The following is a 21,476-nucleotide window of genomic DNA, read 5'->3' on the forward strand; positions in this document are numbered from 1 at the left end:
CAGAAACGTGTGCGTGGTTCTAATTTTAAGCATGTGAGGTCATTGGTTAAGCGTCCGAGGACTGTGCGCTGGTCGGACACGAGCCGATAGACGCATCGCTCAGAATCTTGATGCGATTTAAGCTTCGAGCGGGTAAAAGCGGCTGCTTGAGACGCAGAAATGTACGGCTTGACTTATGCAGCTCCTGGCAGTGGGTTTTACTAGCTTCCACAAAGTCTGTCACTTGTGGATTCGGAGCCGTGCGGGAAGCGAGCAGGGCTGCCCCATCGCCCTTTCGAAGGTCGATTCCTAGGAACGGGCGAGTTCCTGCGGCAACCCACCCGCCAAGCTGCAGAGGGCTCCAGCACCGCCCGTGGCTCCCGTCCGGCGGCCCTCATGCAGGGGGCTGGGGTGTTCGCAGGCCACTGCCCCGCCTCGGCCCCCGCTGGCTTCCTCGAGTGTACCCCCGTCCCGGAAAGCTGAAGGATGCGCCCGGTCCCGTTGGCAGATACACTCTCCCCTCGTCCTCCCTCACGAAGCAGCACACCTGACCCGATCCACTTCAGCCCGGGCCCAGCGCGACCTCCTGGCCGGCTCACGCCCCGACTAGGCCCGGCGCGGCGCCACTCGTGACGGGTGCCACGGCTGGAGGGAGGGTGGCGCCGGCAGAGGCTGCCCGCCAGCCTGCGCTCGCTGCACCCTCCCGCACCGCCCGGCGCTTCCTGCGGCGTGGGGCGGTGAAGCCCGGCCGTTGGGGCTGGGCCCAGCGCGGCGGGGCGGGGAGGGGGAGGAGGAGGGCAGGGCAGGGCAGGGCAGAGACGAGGAAGGGAGTGTGGAGCAGCAGCGGCGGCAGCAGGAGGAGGAGTCGGTGTCGCCGCCGGATGCTGAGGAGGCGCCGTGGCCCCCCTGCGCTGCCGGCCGCTCACCTGAGCGGGCAGGAGGAAGGAGGAGGAGCCGGCGATCGTGCTGCACGGAGCCCAGCGGTCGCGAAGCGGGCGGGAGTGCGGCAGGCGGAGGATCGGCCTGGCGAGGCCATGGCGCCGGGCTCCTAGCGGGGCCGGAACCGCGGCAGGAGGCCCGCGTCCCGCCGTGTGCGCCCGGCTGCCGGCGGGGGCAGTCGGCGGCCTCCGCCGCGGCCTAGAAGAGCGGGCGGCCTTATCCTCAGAGCGCCGGGCGCGGCGCTGCCGGGGCCCACAAGATGTCCACTCGGACGCCGCTGCCCACCGTCAACGAGAGGGACACGGAGAACGTGAGTGCCGTACCGGGCCTCCCTCCGCCGCGCCCCTTCCCCAGCGTGCTGTCCCTTCCACGGCTGCCTCTCCCTGGCACCTGGCGGCGGCACGGCCTGTCCTGCCGCCCAGGCCAGGTGCCCGAGGGGTGGGCGGGCCGCGGCAGTCCCACTCGTCCGGCGGGCCGGGAGCTCCCCACTGTCGCGCTTGCACTACCGTCTGCCCGCGCCTCAGGCTTCTCCATGCGGCGCTGCTGGGGCGGGTCCGGCACGCTGGGTTCCACGTACTGCCAGCCCGCCAGCGGTTCCGGGCCTTCCTTAGGGTCGGCGGGTGGCTGCGGCTCCGTGCGGCGGCTGGGCAACCTCTTCCACGCGTTGCTAGGCCGGGCTGTCCTTATATGTACTTGGCTGGAGCCAGTGGCTGTCGGCGCACACAGGCAGTTGGCTTCGGGCCCCTGCCGAGGAGAGGCCTCCAGTCCCCGCAGATTGCAGGCCGGACTGCCCTGCCTTCACGCTGGGTACCTCTCTGCCTGGGTGGGAGCACCCACTCGTGGGCTTTATAACTGTCTGGCACTCGGCCCTGTCTCGCCTTCTGCGCTTCAGTCGTACTTGTTCTTTGTTTGGTTTGCATCTCGAAGGTGGTGCCCTGCATTGCCATTACTGTATTCCATCCTCTGTTTTGCTTTGTATTGTGTCTGAGACTGTCGTGTTTTCCTTGGTACCTCCCAAGTTGATTTTTTGTGCTCTGTTTTAATGTCTTTGCACTCTTCCTCTGCTCCGCCCGGACTTGATGGAGTAGAGGTATAATGTTGTATTCCGTTTTGGTGGTCTTCTCGCAGAAAATAACCAGTCTTGGTTACAACAGATGGTATCTCTGAGCAGTTGTAAAATCCTAGAGCATGCTTGATGGGGCTGTTTAAATAGACGGTAGTTTGAGAGGTGTGAACTTTCCGTCTTAGGTGAGGTACACTGGGATGTGTGCTAGATATTGTTAGTTGACTTTGAGAAAGGTGGCAGAAGGTGCAGGAGTGAAAAAGAGAGTTTTGTGAAATTTAATGCATGCAATTGTGCACAGCTTCTATTTGGGTGGAGAGTGGTCAGTAAGAAACGCAGGAAGGTGGCCTGAGGGGTGAAAATGGGTTGAAGAAGATTCTTGCTTGCATTAATTTATCAAGCTTCTGGCCAACAGTAGGAGCTCATGATGTTTGTTACCGTACAAGCCAAAGCAGCAGTGTCTGTGGACTAGATTACTGAATTCTGTGAAGCAAGAGGTGAATACAAGAAGAAGATGTGGAAGACAAAGGTGACAGAAATGAAATAATATAGTTAAAGAAGTCAACCCCTAGATATTATAATGAGCTATTAGTATCAGTCACTCAGTGAAAATTTAATTCACAGAGCAATATTAGCCTGGTTACTAGTTAAAGCTTAAGGCAAATAGACACATTTGATCTGTCCTTACTCTTCTTCATAGACTGATGAGTCCTTTTATTAGAGTCAGAACGAAAGCAAGTCCTTGAGATGAAAATGAAAGTCTAGATTTAATTAAAAGACAAAATCCAGGTTTGAGTGATACCTGCTACTCGGGAGTCTCCATTTCAAACGTGTATATAGGAATGTAGATGAGAGAGAGAAGACAGGAAGGGATAAGAAATAATTATGCATCTATCTAGCAACAGAGTACATAAGACTTGCAAAGTACATTTGCACAAGGCAAATGGAAATAGTCTCAAACATCATCAACTTCTATGGAATTAAATCTTCAATTAAAGTGTTAGTATCTCATTTAGACAATACTGTGCTACTTCTGAATGCTCTCTTTTGACACCTAAAGATAATTAGGGATTAAAAAATATTATTTGAGTAAGTGTGTTTGGTATCTATAAAAACTAGGTTTATGTGGGATATCAGAATACTCTGAATTGCACATTTGCTCCTTAAGATCTTGGTCTGTAACCTGACACTAATGAATGTAATCCTCTAGCCAGGTAAACAGTAAAGAGCCATGCAGGAATAAGTTCCTGAATTGCACACAATAATTCTAGTGTTGCCATTAGAATGGTGTCTGCTGGGTTTTGCAACAGCGATCTCAGGAGGTTGATGCTTCTGCGCATCAGGGAGCCTTGGGAAGCCCTCTTTGCCGCCCACTTACGTAAGACATGTTCAAGTGGCAGATGTGGGGTAGTGGATGAGGTGGTCTGTTACAGACTGCCCGAACAGCAGCATTCCTTGATTTAAAATGGACTTTGTCAGGGTGATGCAAGACTCTTAATTTACTTTTAATGTGCTTCCTCCTGCTAATAAACACTAATGGATTGGGAAAGCATTTACGCTGATGGGTCTTGATGCACAAAGTTTAGCTAGTAAGCTGTGGGTAACGGAGGTAGTAAGAACTAGCAACTAGCAGTAGAAGTTATTGGAAAGAGTAAGGAGTTACGGAGCAGCATAAGTGGTTTTGGTTAGGTAAACAAGTCCAGCCTTGCAGTGCATGTTTCCAGTTTCTGAGTATGTCTGTTAGTGAAGCTCTCCCAAGTTTTGCAGCTAATGGTGATATTCAGGAGAGCACCCTTTTCTTCCTTCTTGTTTATCTGGCCATCTCAGTGAAGTTGCTCCATTGTGTGACTCTCAAGGGGACAGACTGTAGCTCTCTATCCAGAAGAGAGATGATTAATGGTTCTGAGTACAAACCTTCATCCTTGTCCAGCTGTGCATTGCACATGGTGTGAGGCCGTGGCATGAAATCATGGGCAACTACCCTGCACTGCCACCCCCACTTCTTGGCAGCTGCTTTCAGTGCTCTTTAAAATAGAAAATAAGTAAAATTCCTATATATGTTTTTCTGAGTATGAAAGCATTCATTCTATCTTGTGTTTAAAAAAAAAAAAGGTAATAATTGCATATAGCACCTGTTACAAGAATATGCATTCCTTGGGAAATGATGGGAGTTCCTGGTGGGATGGATGGAAAGAATGTGTATTTCCATAATTCTTTGTGCCACCTATCCTACAGCACTCATTGAAAATAGCCTAGAAGGGATAAGATCATGCAGCAGATTCCTTGATAAAGTCTTATCAGAGAGCAAGGTACTGGAATGATCAACAATGGCTAAACAACAGGTGGAGGGAAACAGTGGTTGTGAAATGGTCACTATGTGTGTAACTGATAGGTCTGCCTTACAGACATTCACACCCTTTTTTTTTCTTTTCCTTTTTGCTATTTTATACATCTCCCAGTACTATGTTTAACCTTTGTAGCATATGTCCCTAAATATTTTGCATTGGAGATGTTATTTCTTTTTCATGAAAGCTATGTTTAAAGAAACAAAACAGAATATGATTGTCAAACACATTTCTATTGAATGATTTATGGGGAAACTTGGGGAAATTTTATTGCCCAACTTAATTTTTCTAGTGGGGATTAAGAATAATATTTAGAATTAGTTTTTTCCCTTGTTTTGATTTTATACATGTAACTACAGCTTCCTCTTGGTAGATTTTAGTTAGGCTGTTGTAGGTGATGTTCCAGTACCATGAAATACTTGATGTTGGGGTTAGCTAGGTGAACTGAGCTTCCTTTCTCTGCAGAGGTTGGAGTAGAGAGGGATATGGTTCAAATGCTTTGAGCTAGACTAGCTCTTCAATTTTCGTTGAGTTGGCATTATCAGTAACAGACTCCCAAATGTTTTTTGGAAACTCTGTAACAAAGATTGGGATTCAGCAATTGGCTATTATACTACATGGGGGAAGTATAAGCTGGATGTTAGGAGGAAGTTCTTCACAGAGAGAGTGATTTGCCATTGGAATGGGCTGCCCAGGGAGGTGGTGGAGTCACCGTCCCTGGAGGTGTTCAAGCAAAGCCTGGCTGAGGCACTTAGTGCCATGGTCTAGTTGACTGGCTAGGGCTGGGTGCTAGGTTGGACTGGATGATCCTGGAGGTCTCTTCCAACCTGGTTGATTCTGTGCTGTATTAACATTAATAAAAGTGAGAATTGCTTTTTCTGATGTAAGAATCTTTCAGTCTGGCTTTTTTCCCCCCTGTATAGTACATGTAGTGTAATCTTTTGAAGGTATTAGTATTATTTTTGAGAGTATTGCTGCTTATTTGTGTTCTAGTGTTGCCCATATAGCTAAGTTTTCACAGAATCACACGCTTTAAGGTATTATTTTGCCTTATGCTTCTCAAACAGGTAAAAGTTGGTTAGTTCTACTACAGAAGTCTTACATATGTACAGCAGAAGAAGGAAAAAACAAGGCTGGAGTGATGGATGACAATGCTGGCCAGAGTCAAGGAGGAATGTGGTTCGTCTTACCTAGTCAGTGCTGTATGAGAATGATTAAGAGATGTCACAGCAGAGGGAGTTTTAAGGAGGGGTAACACAGTGACCTATGATCATGTGATTTTTTCTTCATTATCATACAAATAATTATAATTTTGATATATGCACACCCATTTGCAGGCTAGTGAGGGAAGGACGATGTCTCAGCTGCCAGCTAAAGTGGGTGTGGTTTGATAGGAAAGGCCACAAGATAGCTGCATTTTAAAGCAAAAAAAAAGTTGTACAAGGCAAAAAATAAAGGCTGGAATGGAGTGGTCAGGCTGGGGTAATAATAGAAATTAAACATGGAATAATTATTTTCTGGTGTCTTTTGTGGGGTTTTTTGTTGTTGTTGTTTTGCTTTTCTGGATTTGCTTTTGCACTATAAGAACACATGGTTTTGATTTGGATAGAGGGGGCGTGGGAGAAAGTATCTAACAAGAATTCTTTAGTTCAGTGCCTTAAGCAGAAGAATGGCCTAGTTTTTCAGCTTTATGGGTTCAAGAGTACAGCTGTATCTTTCTTATCCACAGGAGATGGGCTTTAGCAAAGTGGAGAATGCCTGTGTTTTTTTTCCTTGTGAGATTATTTTCATTGACTGTAAATACACCATGAGGTTGTATGTTTGCTTGAATGGTGAGAGCAGGGTATGTTCTTCTAATCCTGTTTTGAAGATTTATTTTCTCCATGCTCACTTTCTTTTCCTGTTATTTTGGTTCAGGTCTTGAGCAAGCCTCTGTGTTGTGGAGAGAAACATGTTTAGCTAGAGCATTATGCACAGAGAGAGCAAGGTTCATTTTGTTAGGAAGTATACAATCCATTTTGAAGTTCACCTTCCACATGAATCATTGGGCTGGGAATAAGTGATACAAATATTTAGTTTCATCTTTGTTCTGTAAAGAGAAATATTTTGCAACAAACAAGTGAAAATCTAGCTTCATACTGCAGTGTTTTTTCTGGGCATCGTAAAAGAGTCTGTAGTATTAAAGTTCAGGAAGAGTTAACGCAGTTTGGTCATGGTGCTTGTTTCATTTCATAATTCATGGTATTTTTGAAGTTCATAGGTAAACATAAGTCCAGATCATGATTTGCATTCTGAAAACTGTTTACATGGTCAGTGGACTTAACTGCTCAACTAAAACAAGGAAATTATGTTCCATGAAACCTTGTTATCAGCAGGGTCACTACCACCATGTTTCTCTAATCACATGGACCTACTGTTTATTTTAGTATGGCTTTTTTAATTTTCTAACTCTGCACTTAAAATGTTTTAACCATCAGTAAAGGCAAGATGTTTTTTTTTTCTCCATGGCACTTGGTTGTATTTGGCAAGTAATGCTTTTATTACAAACATGGTAAGTTTTCTACCCTCACAATTACTACTGTTCATCAGAGAGCTCTGCAAGCTTCTATTTGATGTCAGTAAACACAGAAAAATAGTAATTTCATTTTTATTTGAAGTGCAAATACAGTGATTTCTGTGAAGCTGTGTTCTCAATCATTGATTTGTAACTGGACTTGCAGGGTGTTTTTTCTTGTTCTCAGAATTTACTGTGGACCTGCTACTTGACAGAGAACTTTAAACGTTGTATTCCAGCAGAGCAGATGCATTTAGAAACTCTCCTGCAAAAAAAAGAGAAACGATTTTATTATAAATGTGGTGCTAGAAATCTAAGACAGATTCCTTAAAAGTTGGCCTACTGGTAACTTGAAAAGTTTGAGCAAAGATTTTGATATGCTATGATAGAAATGAGAAAATGCTTTCCCTTTAATATCTCTGAAGATAGTAATCTTGTAGCTTCAGCCCTCCTTTTATACTCCCTTTCAGGTTCAATACACTACTTGTAAGTTGCTGCAGACAGTGACATACTTCAAACTTTGCTTATTTGTGTTGTGGTCATGACACAATCTATTCTTTTTTGTTGTTGTTGTAAACACAATGCTTGCATTTTGTGGGTTTGTGTTTTTTTTTACTCTTTCTGTAATTTCAGAATCGCACACTTTTCCCCATGTTTTTCTGGGTCTTCCTTCTCTAGTGTTTATTTGCATCCAGGTATTGATAAATTAAGAAGTGTTCTCTACAGATGAATATTTCTGAAAACAGCTGTGGAAGCAGGAAAATTCCATCAAAACATTTACAGTTGCTCAGTATAATGAATATAATACTACTAGATCTGAGTTTTAATAATTATCTTTCTCTACACCAGCTACTAAGCCTGCTTAATCCTTTACATTTTTCTCTCCTTTTTTTTTTTATACATTCTAGTTTAACAATTTTTCTTATTTTTTTTATATCTTCCCTAAGTGTTAAACTGAGCCTTAAATTGGGACAATTATATTTCATCAGGGTGTTTCCCCCCCCTCTTTTTTTTTTTCCTCCTGAAACCAAAGGATTACTGATATCTCAAGATCAGTGTCAAGACTTCATGGCTGTATGTGATAAGTGATGATGCAACTTGGACAGTTTTGAGCATCCTAGTGAATCTTAAGATTAAAAAATCCAGAAGGATAAAAGGGCCCTTGTTCTTAAGGCAAGTTTCCCTGTGCTTGTTTAATATTTTTTTTCTTTTTATTAAGTAGTGACCAAACATCCAAGCATGCCATAATTACTGTAGTAAAATAGTTAAAGTGGTTTAAGGCAGAAGCATTGGAAAGCACTTCTTGCTACAATCCTGCTTCTTTTTACACTGTGATGTCTGTTGAAAAAAGGTTAGGCTGTTGTTTTTTTTAAATAGTGGTGTGTTTGGGTTTTTTTGTGTGTAAATAAGCATTTTGTCAGGGATTTCTTTCAGAGAAAACACCAACTTTAAACTGAGAGACATATGTTTGCAGTCATAGTAAGGCATCTGCACAGTCAGCTGGGCTACAATTAACCTTTAAAGCAGTGAACCGAACGTGCTTGTGGAGCAGCGCTGCAGCTTAGGCTGTAATGTTTGATCAATAAAGTGTATTTATGTAAAACCCAAAAGCATAGGGTTTCTGTACATCAATGCAGAATCTAAAATTCTGCATACTACCAGGATAACTGATGGACAGTAACTATGCATTATTGAAATCATTGGGAAAAGTATTTTTTTTTCCTGCTTGAAATGAATGCCTTATTTGTGTATATCCAATTTCTTCTACTCCATTGTATGTGGAGCCAGTAAAAAGTAATTCTTTATCCTGCTTGTGAGACACCTTAGTTGTAAGCTGTGGGTGTCAGAGAGAAGTGACCTTCACTCCACTTGTTTGGTTAGCATGGCTTATGATCAAGATGACTTTTGTAAAGACTTCTGCTGAGTTGTTCAAGATTTGAGTGCTCAGTACCAGTGACTTCTGGCCCTTTGTGTGCAAACTGTTTCAAGTTTGCAACGTTTTATAAAAATGTAGGGCATGTTATAGAAACCTACATTCTTAGTACGGTAATGCTAGGTGGCTGGGGGGGAAGGAAAAAATATATCTGTCTACACTTGCATTCTTCAAAAGCTTGACCATGTAACAGAAAGAAGACACTTGGTTACAGTTCGTTTCAGCCAATTTATTTTAACTTCCAGTATGTAATAGCGAATCTAAAGAAGCACTTGGGGGGGAAATAAACAAAAAAACCCACAACCCAGTACGCATTCTTTGAATTATTCAATTGTTCAGTGAATAAAATAGCCTGATATGGCTGTTTGTAATCCTGATGATTTCTCTGGGACTGAGAAACATAGTTGAGTTTCAGTGAGGAGAGAATGAGACACCTTTGTGACTTCAGATCAGTGTCTGCCTTGTTCACCATGACCCAAGTGGTGTGGTGACAAGAAATAGGATAGTAATACTTGTTTAAATATGTGGCCTGTAGATCTCACAAAAGTATAAAAATGTTAACCAAACCAGAAAATGAGACCTACATTTAGAGTGTATTTAAATTGATACAACATAAGGAGCTTCGTTCAGTTGTTCTGCAGAAGTGCATTTTAAACATAGAAAGCTATGGTATGGATAGCTTGAATAGCAAGCAGGACAAAACTTTTTCACCTCTGATGAAAGCACTTGTGTAGTACATCAGTGTTTGCATAGCTGAACATAGAGAGTGATTGGATAGCCCATGGCAGTCTTTTGCAAGAGCAGATAATGATACTACTGGTGACAATGTCTAATTGGTTTTGTATTATAAAGTAATAATAGCACATGATAAATTTTCAAATCTCAAGCAATGTCAAAATTAGGCAAGGTTGTTAGAGAGAAGTGATATCCTTCATTAGACAGATGTGGTTGGGGGAAATAGATTAGATTTGGATAGATTAGCAGTGCTTGCTGTAGAGGCGCCTGCCCAAGGCTAACCTTGTGGTAAAACCTGTGGTGCCTCTGCTGTGCTTCTGTGGGAGAACCCACGCCTTACTCATGCTGCTGTAAAACACGCATCCTCTTGTAAGGAGAGGCACAGCCTTAGTCACTGTGATGGGACACTATTTTCAGCTCTGTGGGAAGCTTTCCTCTTGGCTACCTCCTTTCCCCACTGGTTGTTTTCCATCTTAACCCAATATTTAAGAAAGTAACAGAAAAATGAAGTGTCCTTTACTTGTCTCCAAGCAGCCTCCTTTTTCAATGGGGAAAAGGCTGTCTGTAACTTTAATATATTAAGATCACAAATGTTAATGCATTAATATCACATTATCTATGCAATGACCTTATGTGATTGCCAAATAGACCATTGTTCTTACTTAGTCCCTTGTGTATTTGACCAATTTAATTTTTAACCTGGTGATAGTCTGTAACCTGCCATCACAGCAGCTTTATTCTTTTATACTTCCCAGTATTAATCTTTCTGGGATTCCATTACCCACATTAAGTTGCTGGCCATTTAATACCTGTAATTTCCTATTTTATCACGTTCTTCCTCCCTCTCTTTTTTAACATCACATTTTGCTTTTGTGCTTGAGCCTGCATACTTGTTGCCAGCTTCCTTATGCTTCTCACTCTTTCTGGGATCATTTCCAGTTTTGCTCATTTAATGACATAAACAAAACCAATACAAAGCTTTACTAAAGCTATGTAGTTGTAGCTCCTGTTTATCCTTCAAGTAATATCCTTTTGTATGAGTCTCGAGGATCATTTTCCTATATGAATGATCTGAATTGTAAAGCTAAAGGGAGTGAAGAAATGCTTTGCTCTAGGTGGGTTTCAAGGAATCGTTTCATTTAGGGGGTCTTCCTGAAATTGCTAGCTAAAAGGATTGTTACATCTTTACTCATGAATTAACTATATTTTCCTCACTCTGCATTTCCTTCACCCCCCAGCAAAGTTACTGTGCTTTCTTCTCTCAGATACCAACAAAGAGTAACCAAAGCTTTATAATGATTGCTTAGAAAGAACATACAATTTTGTATTGATCTTTATAGATTTTCTCCAAACTCACTAGGAGTTTAATACAGGAGTAACATAGTGTGCAGGAATTGCAGAGTTAGGAAAGTGTAGGGTGTATGGCAGTACATGTAGCAGCAGTGTCAATTACTTGTGCTTAAACAGTAAATATCTGAAATTCCTTATGAGAGTGCATGCTTGGCTTCAACTGTATGTAAGTTATCTTTCTAATTCTTAGATGCTTCTGTCATTACTTAAAATAAGCAGAAGCATAGCTCAAAAATTCAGATAATCTCATGCTTGAAGAAGAATCTTTATTTTTGCCCTGAAGATTACTTGGCCTGTGAAGTGCTACATTGAATTCTTACAGAGGATATGGTTGTTCTACACAAATGGATTACCTTTGTAATGTATTTGCTTATGTCTCTATTCCAGATGATACTATTGATTGGAGGTAATAGAATTCTTTTAAGGCATTTGGGGTTTTATTTAATTTTTTTTTCCAACTGTAATCAGATTTCCTTTCCTCTGCAATTAGTACAGTAAGGACTGTTTACCAATGGTTTAGAAGAAAAAAAAAATCATTACTTGATGAAGGACTAAAATAGTATTTCTCTTGAAGATCAAACTCCAGAAGGAATAACAATTGTAATCATTCAGTGCAATGGAATGTATACAGAAAATGTTCCTAATGCTGTTTCTCAGCAGTCATTACCAAGCATACCTATATAGAATAGCTTTTCAAATTTGCTTTTCTTAATTTGATATTAAATGAACAAGGCAGGCAGCTTTTTAGAGGTTTTATCGCCAACGATGGACACAAGATGCACAGGAAGAAAATTATTGCACAGTGAAACTCTTGCTCCATAGTCTTGCAGTGCGTAGTCCAGAAATAAAAATGTGTACAAAAAGGTTGGTATGAACAATGAGAGTTGATCTAATATAGATGCTGGAATAATTATTACTAGAGAATTTGTGCCTACAGCAGTTTTCATGAAGGCAGGCTAAGGAAAATCTAATCCCTCACTGTCCAAAGCAAAGTAGATGGATTAAAGTAAAATAAAAATCCTTTTAAAGAAAGTTATTCTTACTTATCCAGTGATAACAGAAGTATTAAACCCCAAATTTCTGTGTACTTACTACTTTGTGTGTGTGACCTTTTGTAAAACTTTGTGGTTTAGTGTTGTGTACAAACTGTGTTGGCATTGGTCATGAACTCAATTTCTTGGTGGTCTGTAATATTTTTGTTAAACACAATTAGTTTTGAAGCCAGTGGTGTCTGTCAAGCCTTCTGAAGTAGCATAGAAGAGATAAACTTGGCTTCTGTTTTCCTTCCCTTCATGTGGTAATTACTAAACTGAAGAAGCTGAATTAAATGTAACACTTGAGTGAAATGATGATAGGCAAAATACTATTTCTGCAGAAGCCATTTTCCTAAATTGTCTTGACTTGATTTAAGAGATTCTGAGGCTAGCTCAGTGGGTAACAAACAATAAAGGAAACAGCAAGCTGGAAGACTGTCAATTCTATTGGCAGGTAGTACCATTATCATATATTGAAGTAAAGTTTATGTCCAGATTTTTGAGGAAGGGTAGAAAGCTGTGCCTAGTTTCAGGTCAGCTGTTGGGTGGTAGGAAGACAGCAGGAAATGAATAGATTCTTTGTTAGCTGCTTGGTGAAATGTGAAAGATATTTAACACCGTAGCTCTCATCCCCTGGGACTGGAAGAGTTCTAGTTTGGTAAATTAAAGAAAAACCCTACAGAGTTCTCAATTAACCTGTTGTAATTTAAGGATTGCAACATTGCATAAGGGGATAGATAATATGTGATAATCTCACCTACAATGCTGTGGCTTTTCTCATCTCTTAAGAAGCAAAGAGCATCTTAGCACTAAGTGGGAGAAAGGCCCTTGGCAGGCTGATGGTGGAAGAGAGAACATAACATTACTGTCTAACCCATGCTAAGATTTGGAATAATTCAGAGATGACCATTTGAAATCTGCATGAGGAGGACTCTTAAGGTTTTGAGGATGGATTCCCAGTTAGTAGTAGTGAGATTCATAGTCCCTGACACCTGCTGATACTTCCTTCAGGTTTTCATGACTTTGCTTTCCTTACTTTCACTTCTTAAAGGACACATCAAATTAATTATTGCATTAATATGAGACAGCATCTGATCAGGGAAGCCACTTCTGAGGATTTCCAGACTGTAAGACATGTTGCACTAGTGTTATTCAACTGTGATGTTACAATGTCCAGCTCAGGACAGAACCAAGAAAGGCCACTGGTAATGATGGTCTGGGAGTCATGCTACTGGTTATTTTGCTGTACCACAGTATGTAGATCAAAAAGTCTGGAAATGCCTGACTTTGATTGCAGACTGGGGTACTAGGTTCCTGTACTCAGTAAATGTCAACATCTCAAGGGGAGAAGGTCATACTTCAAAAATTCTTGTTCTTAACTGTTGAATTGTCTGCTTGGTTTAATGACACAGTTCATTTGATAATGCATTTTTGTTCAGGCCAGTACCAGAACCTATTACAGTAGGTTCTTTGACTTGTATTCTTAAGCTGTATCCATATGTATGTGCATGTATGTTATTTCTTTCCCATTTTCTTATTTTATTTAGACTGGATACTGGAAAGAAATTCTTTACAATGAAGGGTGGTGAAACACTGGAACAGGTTGCCCAGGGAAGCTGTGGATGCCCCCTCCCTGGAGGTGTTCAGAGCCAATTTGGACAAGGCCTTAGTAACCTGGTTTAGAGGAAGGTGTCCCTCCCCATGGCAGGATGACTGGAAATAAGTATCTTTAAGGTCCCTTCCCACCCTAAATATTCTGTGAGTCTGTGACTTTAATGGACTGGGTAAATGCAGCATTTATTTGGTTTAATATTTTCTTTTCATCTTGTATATTTGTTCTTTCATTTCCTGTGCTGACTTACATAACAGGCACTACATAATTTGTTACATGCATTCTTTTTCTGGTGCTTGGCTTTTTTATCTCAGCTATACTCAGACATGATTTGTGCTTATGGTTTGAATTCAGTACATTGGCAGATACCTACAATGTAAGTGTGCTTGTCAGTATTCATTGTCTACTGTATCTGCCAGTTTAAAGCATATGAAGAAATAGAGGTTTATTCCTAGTTATATTATATACTTTGATAAATCTTTGGGGAGTGTTTGGGTTGTTTCCTTTGTTTTGGTTTTTTTCCCATTTAGCTTCATAGTTGCATGTATTTCTAAAGTGCTAAATGATGGTGGTTTGTGATGATAAATAATTCAATCACAAAGGTTAAGATAGGTGTTTGCTTGACTTCAGAAACAAGGGGCTAGGAAAGAAGATTGTAGTCTGAGCTCTGCATAGTGTGTGCTCTCTGATAGTAATATATGAACTGGCCCGAGGGGCATATGGTGTTTGGACAGCTTAAAGTTAAGGACAGATCTGTGCAAGGTTGGAAATATATTTGCTAAGTAAAAATGTGGTACCACATTATCCACATAAAGGCAAATAGTTACTACCACTCAATGATGACATTTTATTTGACCTGTTAATTAACACTCATGTGAAAACTAGGGCAGAGAGCACTCAGCAGAAGACCATCTTCATATCACTTTGGGTTTGTTTTGTTTTTCTTTGAGTTCACAATGTCCCACTCTACCAGATTTGCACTATCTTGCTCTGTATATACAATGTGGTTTGCTCTTTCAGAAAACCAAATAAGTTTAAGGGTGTCCTTACAATTTTATCTTCAACTTTTACCATCAGATCAGACTCTGCCATACTGTTCTCAGCAGACAAAATTACTGTAACCGAATGCTGTTCATAGGATGCTTATACCAATGCTGTCTAAGGTGCTTGCTCTTCTTGGGATGGTGGCTGTTTTTCCTGTGCCAAAATGTGTGTTGCTTCTCAAAGTCAACCTTCATGTCAATGATTATGGAAAAAAAAAAAGACTGCAGAGTTGTGAGTCTGATTATATCCTGGCTTCAGAACTGTATCTCCTTGGCAAATAGGGTCCAGTAGGCACTCTGCACTCCAGTGCTTTGAGACAAGATTTGTTAATGACATCAGAAGGCTTTGCTGCAGAGAGATGGACCAGAAAATATTTCCAGTCCTTGAAGTTAAAGAAGCTAAGCTGGCATGCTGTAGTGTAAGATGGCATCAAAGTGCTCTCCAGGTCAGGAAGCATTCCCTTCCTCTCCCCTGAAGGCTATAGCTCCTGTATAAGGTACATGAGAGAGGCCCTATTAGTCTGCTCTATGTCTGTGTCTCTCTTCCAATTCTCAGGACTACCAGTTGCCCAACTACTTCTAGGTACATGTGCGTTGTATGTACTTTATTGTCTGATGGAAAATACTAAGATAAGTCTCTGTACCCTTTAGACTTCCAAGATCCCTAAAAGATATGTCAAAAGAATATTGGAAAATCCACCTGAATATTGGGCAACTTAATTTAAAACATATCTTGACATGATCTTCAGACATTGCAGGGTCCTGCACTGCCATACAATTTCTTTTCTGTGACATGAATACACCAATTAGTGTTTATTGCTATCAGGTTGGATATTTTAATTGGTCATCTCATCACTTTTTAGAATGAGGCTTTACTTCAGAAAGTTAAGACAGTAAGGTTAAATAGTCTTTAAAATGAGATGTTAATTTGTCTTGACGGATTCCTCATTGGATGAATCCAGTAATGGGGATGCATGGACTTCAAAAATGCTGTCCAGCTTGCTATAGGAGTAACTTAATGTTCTTTCATCTAGCAGAGCTGTTAAGGATGTTTTATCTATGAATGGTTCTCTTAAAGCACGGTTTCTTAAGCTCATATTAGGTGATTGTGTGCTATTCTGTCTCAAGCACCAGGGCAACCAAATAATATAAGTTATCAAGTCTGTTTATTTGTTTGTGGGATTTCTTTTGTTTGGAGGGGGATGTTATGTTTGTGTTTTGGTGTGGTGTTTGGGGGGGTTTTGGTTTGTTGTTGTGGGGGTTTTTTAGTTTGTTTTCCTCCCCAGTCTTCCTAAGCTTTTTGTTTGTTTGTTTGTTTTTACCTTCTTGTGGAATGGAAATAAGTATCTTCTAGCTGAAGTTTCACTACTGGTGTCAATTTGTCTCTGGATTATTGAGAAACATAGTGTGATCGGTTCTCTTTTCCATGTTGCTCTGTCCTGACAGCAGAGTTCCATGAGAGTTTTATCCATGTCTCTTGAGTGCTGGGTGTTGCCCTTTCTCCTTGAGCACTGGTGCTTGGAAAACTGTCTGGGGATACATACACTGAGGGAGATGGAGGTTCCTCTGGCAGAAAAGTTGCTACTATTTGTCTGACTTTGCCTGTATTGGCTCTCTTTCTGCTGCCGCAGTGGTAGTGTGATTGTAAATGGCTGTGGACCTGTGAGCAGCGGTGGGTCAGCTTCAGCAGACATCATGCCACATGTGGACTCCTCCAGACTTGTTTTAGGTGTGTAGAGGGCAAGGTTAAAAAATGGCTTGTTTCATAAACTTGGAGAGAAAGAACAAGTTGAGCTTCAGAGCCTGGTCCCGCTTAGCTGCCTGTATGCTTTCCTTCTGTAGAAAAAAATCTTAGCTGGCTCAGAAGAATGATTGCTTGACCATGAGTGTCAAGAGACACTTAACCATATAATGGGTTGCTCTTTTGTGAGTAAACCTTGCCTCTTGCTGATGTTCCCTCATCTGGAGTCAAGCCTCAGTTTTCCAGATTGTTGTCTCCAGACTGTAGAAACAGTCCTTTCTCCATAGTTTTGAAGTTTGATATGAAAGCATTTTTCACTTCTTGCACTCCTGGAAACATTTGAGAAGCTCTTGTCTGCTTGATATGATCCTGAATTGTGAGTTGTTTCATGTTTCTCTTCTCCTGCCTTTCATCAGCACAGCTGAAAAATGACCTGGCTGCATCATTTATAAGTGCAATAAAAACTCCTGCCAGTTTCCTTTGCCAGAAGTTTCGCTTTCTGGGTGTGTTCCTGTTCTTGTTTGGTTGGTTCTGTTAACGATCAACATTAGCATTGCGTTTTCTTTTTGTTTTACTGAAGGGTTTTGAGCAAACTGTGTGCCCTGGCATTCAGCAGCAGTGCTCCGTAGCTGCCTGTGTCTCCGGGTGCTGGCAGGATGTCCTGGGTGAGCTGAGAATGCTTACCAAGAACTCTGTGCTACTAGACTTGAAGTTCTCATGAAATAATTCAAGAGAGACTAGTAAGGTTAAACTGATCATCTCCTGTGGAAAAAGTAGTAGCTGACAAGAAGCACTGAATGAAGGAACTTTCTCTGTTTGGAAGGGCAATGTTTAAATGTGTCCAGAAGACTTCAGCAGGAACAGCCCTTCTCTTCCCTTCCCTTTCCCCTAAGTCCGTTTCTTCAAAGCCACATTCGTGTTAGGTTTCATGGGTGAAGGATGTTAACCATTCTATTTTGACAAGGTAGGAGAGGAGGACTGTTTGGTAGGAATGACTGTAGTTTCCAGCTCTATACCAAATGGCAAGCAAAAAAAGGAGCAAATGTAAGAGGATTTTAGGAAAAGTTGGTTTTTTTGGTGTTTGTTGCCCTCAATTCCACCTGTGGTTTACTGCTTCAGCTTTTAGCAGATGTTTTCAGTGGGGCTGCAGGGAGAGTTTAGTTTTGTTATAGCAATGGAGATGATATGGGTTGACTGTCCTGAATTAGCACTGGAAAATCTTGTTTGTGTGTTTGGGATGAGTCAGGAAGGAAAGTGCCAGGTTGAGATATCTGTGCCAATTCTGAGTGAAATGGAACAAAAGCAGGAAGGTCCTGTTCTTCTGCACCTGCATGCCTGGCTGGGCTGAAGGCTTTAGACTCGGGGAGAGGAGGAAGCATGTTAGAGCTCAGGTTACAAGACTTGATTTAATGCAATGTAGGTATTTGTTTTTCTGAAATGTTTTGACTGATTGCTCAGGGCAGGACCAGTACATTTATTTTTTTTAATCTTTTAAGTTGTCAGCGATTCTGTGTGACAATGAACTCCTCCTTTTCATATGGCATTACTGCTGTGGTAAAAAATAAAAACAAAAATTGAGGGCAAGCTTACTATAATGTGAACAGGATTTATGACAGGTTAGTGTCATCATATAATTACAAGCATTCATTGTCTGTGAGCTTTTGAGACGTGTGTTAGCAGCACTGGTAGATCCTGGGCTCTGTTTTCTATCCTAGATTGCCTCAAGTATGGAGCTATAAACACTTCATCCTGTGTAGTTTGTGATTAGAAAAACAATTCTGTCTCAAAGCTGGCAAACATATTTCTGATACATCTTAGAAAACTATGTTGAGCACTTAAACCCCAATCAAACAGTCCCACTAAAACTTCTGATGGGCTTTGGCTCCATAGTTACAGGCACAGGATAAGATTAACTCAAGCAAACTTATGCTGAGCATTATCACCAGCATATATATATATATGCTTTTAGGAAGGACTCTTTATTGTGTATTGACTTGCAAGGCAAAATAAAATCCTTTAAATAGATATATTTTACTATTAGCTTTGAAGTCACTATTTTTTTTTAATATGACATCTGGGAAAATAATGAAAGAGGTAGAAAAAAATAAAGGGGAAGTTACTCTGTTTAGTAGCTCATCTGCTACTATTAATTGAACTCTATGCTTGTAGTTCAGGTTTTTATATAAAATGCTTTTCAGAGCTACAGCATCAGCTAATGAAATGTTCCTATATGCTTGACTGAGACCAGTTTTATTCAAATTCATCATTTCTTACTGATGATAGCTTCAAGCTCTTTGAAAAGTTCATGCCTGGAATTCTTACATATTATGTAAATCAGATATAAACAGAAAGATGCACACTGCATGTGCTTGGTTATTTTCTTTGTGTACTTCTGGAAATGCTGTGTGAGCAGGCCTGGGGTATGGGTACAAGTTAAAGACAAATGTCACAATTTTGTCTGATTCTTTTGTGTCTCTGCCATACTGACCTTAGTATCTGATCAAAATCTGTATATACTTTTTCCTTCACACTGTGTGCTGGTTTCTTGCTTTTATTGTTCATTGTTTTTTTAGTGGTGTTGTGGGTGCTTTTAGTTTTCATGTGTGTTTTTGTTGGTATTTGAGTTTTGGTTTGTTTTTTTCTGGCTGGGTCCTGCATATTGTCCTGTTTCGGTCAAGTAGATTGATTGCTTTGGGTTTTGGGTTGCTTTTTAACAAAGTTTCTATCATGCATTCTCAATCTAATATACATTGCTGATAAGAAATTAGGAAGAGTCATGTGTGCATGCATTCAGTCTTCTAATTGCACCCTCCAAAACACTGTTTCATGTGCCTGAGCGAGATGTAAAATTAAGAGTAGATAGTGCTATGGCTTTACCTGTGTGAGGTTTACCTGGAAGAGGACTGAATCCCCCTTTTCTGGCACTAACTAATGGGTCAGGGTCTGTCATTTTGTGCAGTTCAGAGGAGCACCATGCTTCCTACCTGTAAACCTGGCCCTCTTGATGCAGAGCAAGCTGATCTGAACATTTCTGTTGGTTTCTCCATTGAGGCTTGCCAAGATCTTGAAGAACTCTGTTTTACTTTATTTCAGAAGAACAAATCAACTTGCTTAAGGTGGTTTGCTAGAAACTCCTGAGTCCTGAAAGAATAGTTACAGGCAGCAAGCAGTTAAAACATGAAAACAGCTGGATATCCAGGACATGACTTCTCATCTTTCTCCCCTTTCCTTCCTCTGTTGTGGATCAAAGCTGTTGAAGATCAGAGCTGTTTAGAAGATGAACTTCTAAGCCCTTTAGACTCCCTCTGTCTGTGCTAGCCATTTTGATTACCTTGCAATATATGACAGCTGTTACAAATGCTCATGTGTATGGCACATGCTTGAAAATGTTTGGAGTTATGAATATGAAAATTTGCTACAAGAAGCTTAAGTTCAGAACAGCAGATAATCTTGGAGAGAAAGAAGGATGATGATGTGCTTCTTCTAGCACCCCATGTGCATATTTTGCTTCCATGGTCTGACTGTACCAAGGAATTTGCCTTGCAGTAATTCCAGAGGGGGAAAATTCAGGACTAAGATGTTTGTTTAATAGTGAGGTATATTTTAGGCAGTTACCTCGTTACTGATGAGGGCTACAGAGGCCTTCAGTGTTATTTGAGAAAGATTGTGTGGTTTGATGAGTCCCCAGACTTCTAAGACTAAGCTGTAAGAGCAGTTAATGTATGTGATGTTCTACCGACTATAATCCATGGGCATATTCTCTCCCTTTACTTTGCTGTCATCAGATTCCACCTGGAGTACTGTGTACAGTTCTGGAGCCCTCAGCACAAGAGGGACCTGGAACTGTTGGAGTGAGTCCAGAGGAGGACCAAGAAGACAATCAGAAGGCTGGAGCACCTCTGCTATGAGGACAGGCTACGAGAGTTGGGGCTCTTCAGTCTGGAGAAAAGAAGGATTTGAGGAGACCTTACAGTGGCCTTCCAGTGTCTGAAGGGGGGCTACAGGAAGGCTGGGGAGGGACTGTTGACAGGGTCTTGTAATGACAGGATGATGGGTAATGGGTTTGAACTGGAAGAAGGGGGATTTAGACTAGACGTTAGGAGGAAATTCTTTCCAGCAAGGATGGTGAGACACTGGAATGTGTTGCCCAGGGAGGTTGTGGCTGCTTCCTCCCTGGAGGTGTTCAAGGCCAGGTTAGATGAGGCCTTGAGCAACCTGCTGTAGTGGGAGGTGTCCCTGCCTACAGCAGGGATTTGGAAATAGATGATCTTTGAGGTCCCTTCCAACCTAGACCATTCCGTGATTCCTCCAGCAGCTAAAAGATGCTGAATAAGTACAACAGTGGAACAGGCACTTTGTATCTCCTTGGTGGGGTTACTTCCTCTGCACTTTCTCAAGGATAATGTGTCTGGGTATCAGGTCATCTTGCTCTTGCAAAGCTGCCTTGGGTAAACAAGGCAAATGATAGCTTTGAGTCTTAGAGAAGCAATAGGTCAGGTTAACTCTCTTGTGATTTTAGTGCCCTTGGCTTTCTTCAGTAAGCCTAACAGAATGTGTCAGAGAAAAATATAGGTAGAAGTAATAATTAGATCTGTCTTCAGTCACAATCTAAAATTGGATGCTAGAATGACTTTTTTGATATTTCTGAAAATGTGGTGGGTTTTATTCTGTATGATTCTTTTGGTTGTATTTTGCAATTTGTTTTAAGAAACATCTGGTTTTATTTTTTCATTTCTAGATACTTCACCCTAACTGAACATACAGGGAGTCATAGAATCATAGAATGAACCAGGTTGGAAGAGACCTGTAAGATCATCCAGTCCAACCTATCCCCCAGCCCTATCCAGTCAACTAGACCATGGAACTAAGTGCCTCATCCAGTACATCATGTTTATGATGTACTAGTAATGTAGTGTTTTTCACTACATAGATATATAGATGAAGATATATTATGGAGGTGTCTAAAGAAATATCAGAATCCTTACTTAAAACCCTGTGTAGGAAATGCAAGTTGTTAACTGGAATTGGTTTTTAGATGGCAGTGAACGTCAAGGAGAGGGGTGATTTTTACAGCCTGCTTGTTTCCAGCATCCTGAAAGATTTCTCAGAATATAGAGATTGTTCTGAAATGGCATTTTTAGATAGTCA

General features: G+C 41.3%; 1 protein-coding gene across 7 annotated transcripts in view; it reads left to right on the forward strand.

Annotated features, from left to right (window-relative positions):
• Nucleotides 1-770: 770 nt before the first annotated feature.
• Nucleotides 771-21,476, forward strand: part of MARK1 (microtubule affinity regulating kinase 1) — a 61,565-nt gene continuing 40,859 nt past the window's right edge. For 3 of the 7 annotated variants that reach the window (XM_064164552.1, XM_064164551.1, XM_064164550.1), the window contains exon 1: nt 771-1,228. In XM_064164552.1, the coding sequence (XP_064020622.1) occupies nt 1,178-1,228 (51 nt within the window). In that variant the 5' untranslated portion in view covers nt 771-1,177. The remainder of the gene's footprint in view (nt 1,229-21,476) is intronic. The other 4 variants (XM_064164545.1, XM_064164549.1, XM_064164548.1 and 1 more) reach the window with 3 other exon arrangements.

This window comes from Pogoniulus pusillus, chromosome 25, assembly GCF_015220805.1.
Source record: "Pogoniulus pusillus isolate bPogPus1 chromosome 25, bPogPus1.pri, whole genome shotgun sequence".
In the NCBI taxonomy this organism is placed as follows: domain Eukaryota; kingdom Metazoa; phylum Chordata; class Aves; order Piciformes; family Lybiidae; genus Pogoniulus; species Pogoniulus pusillus.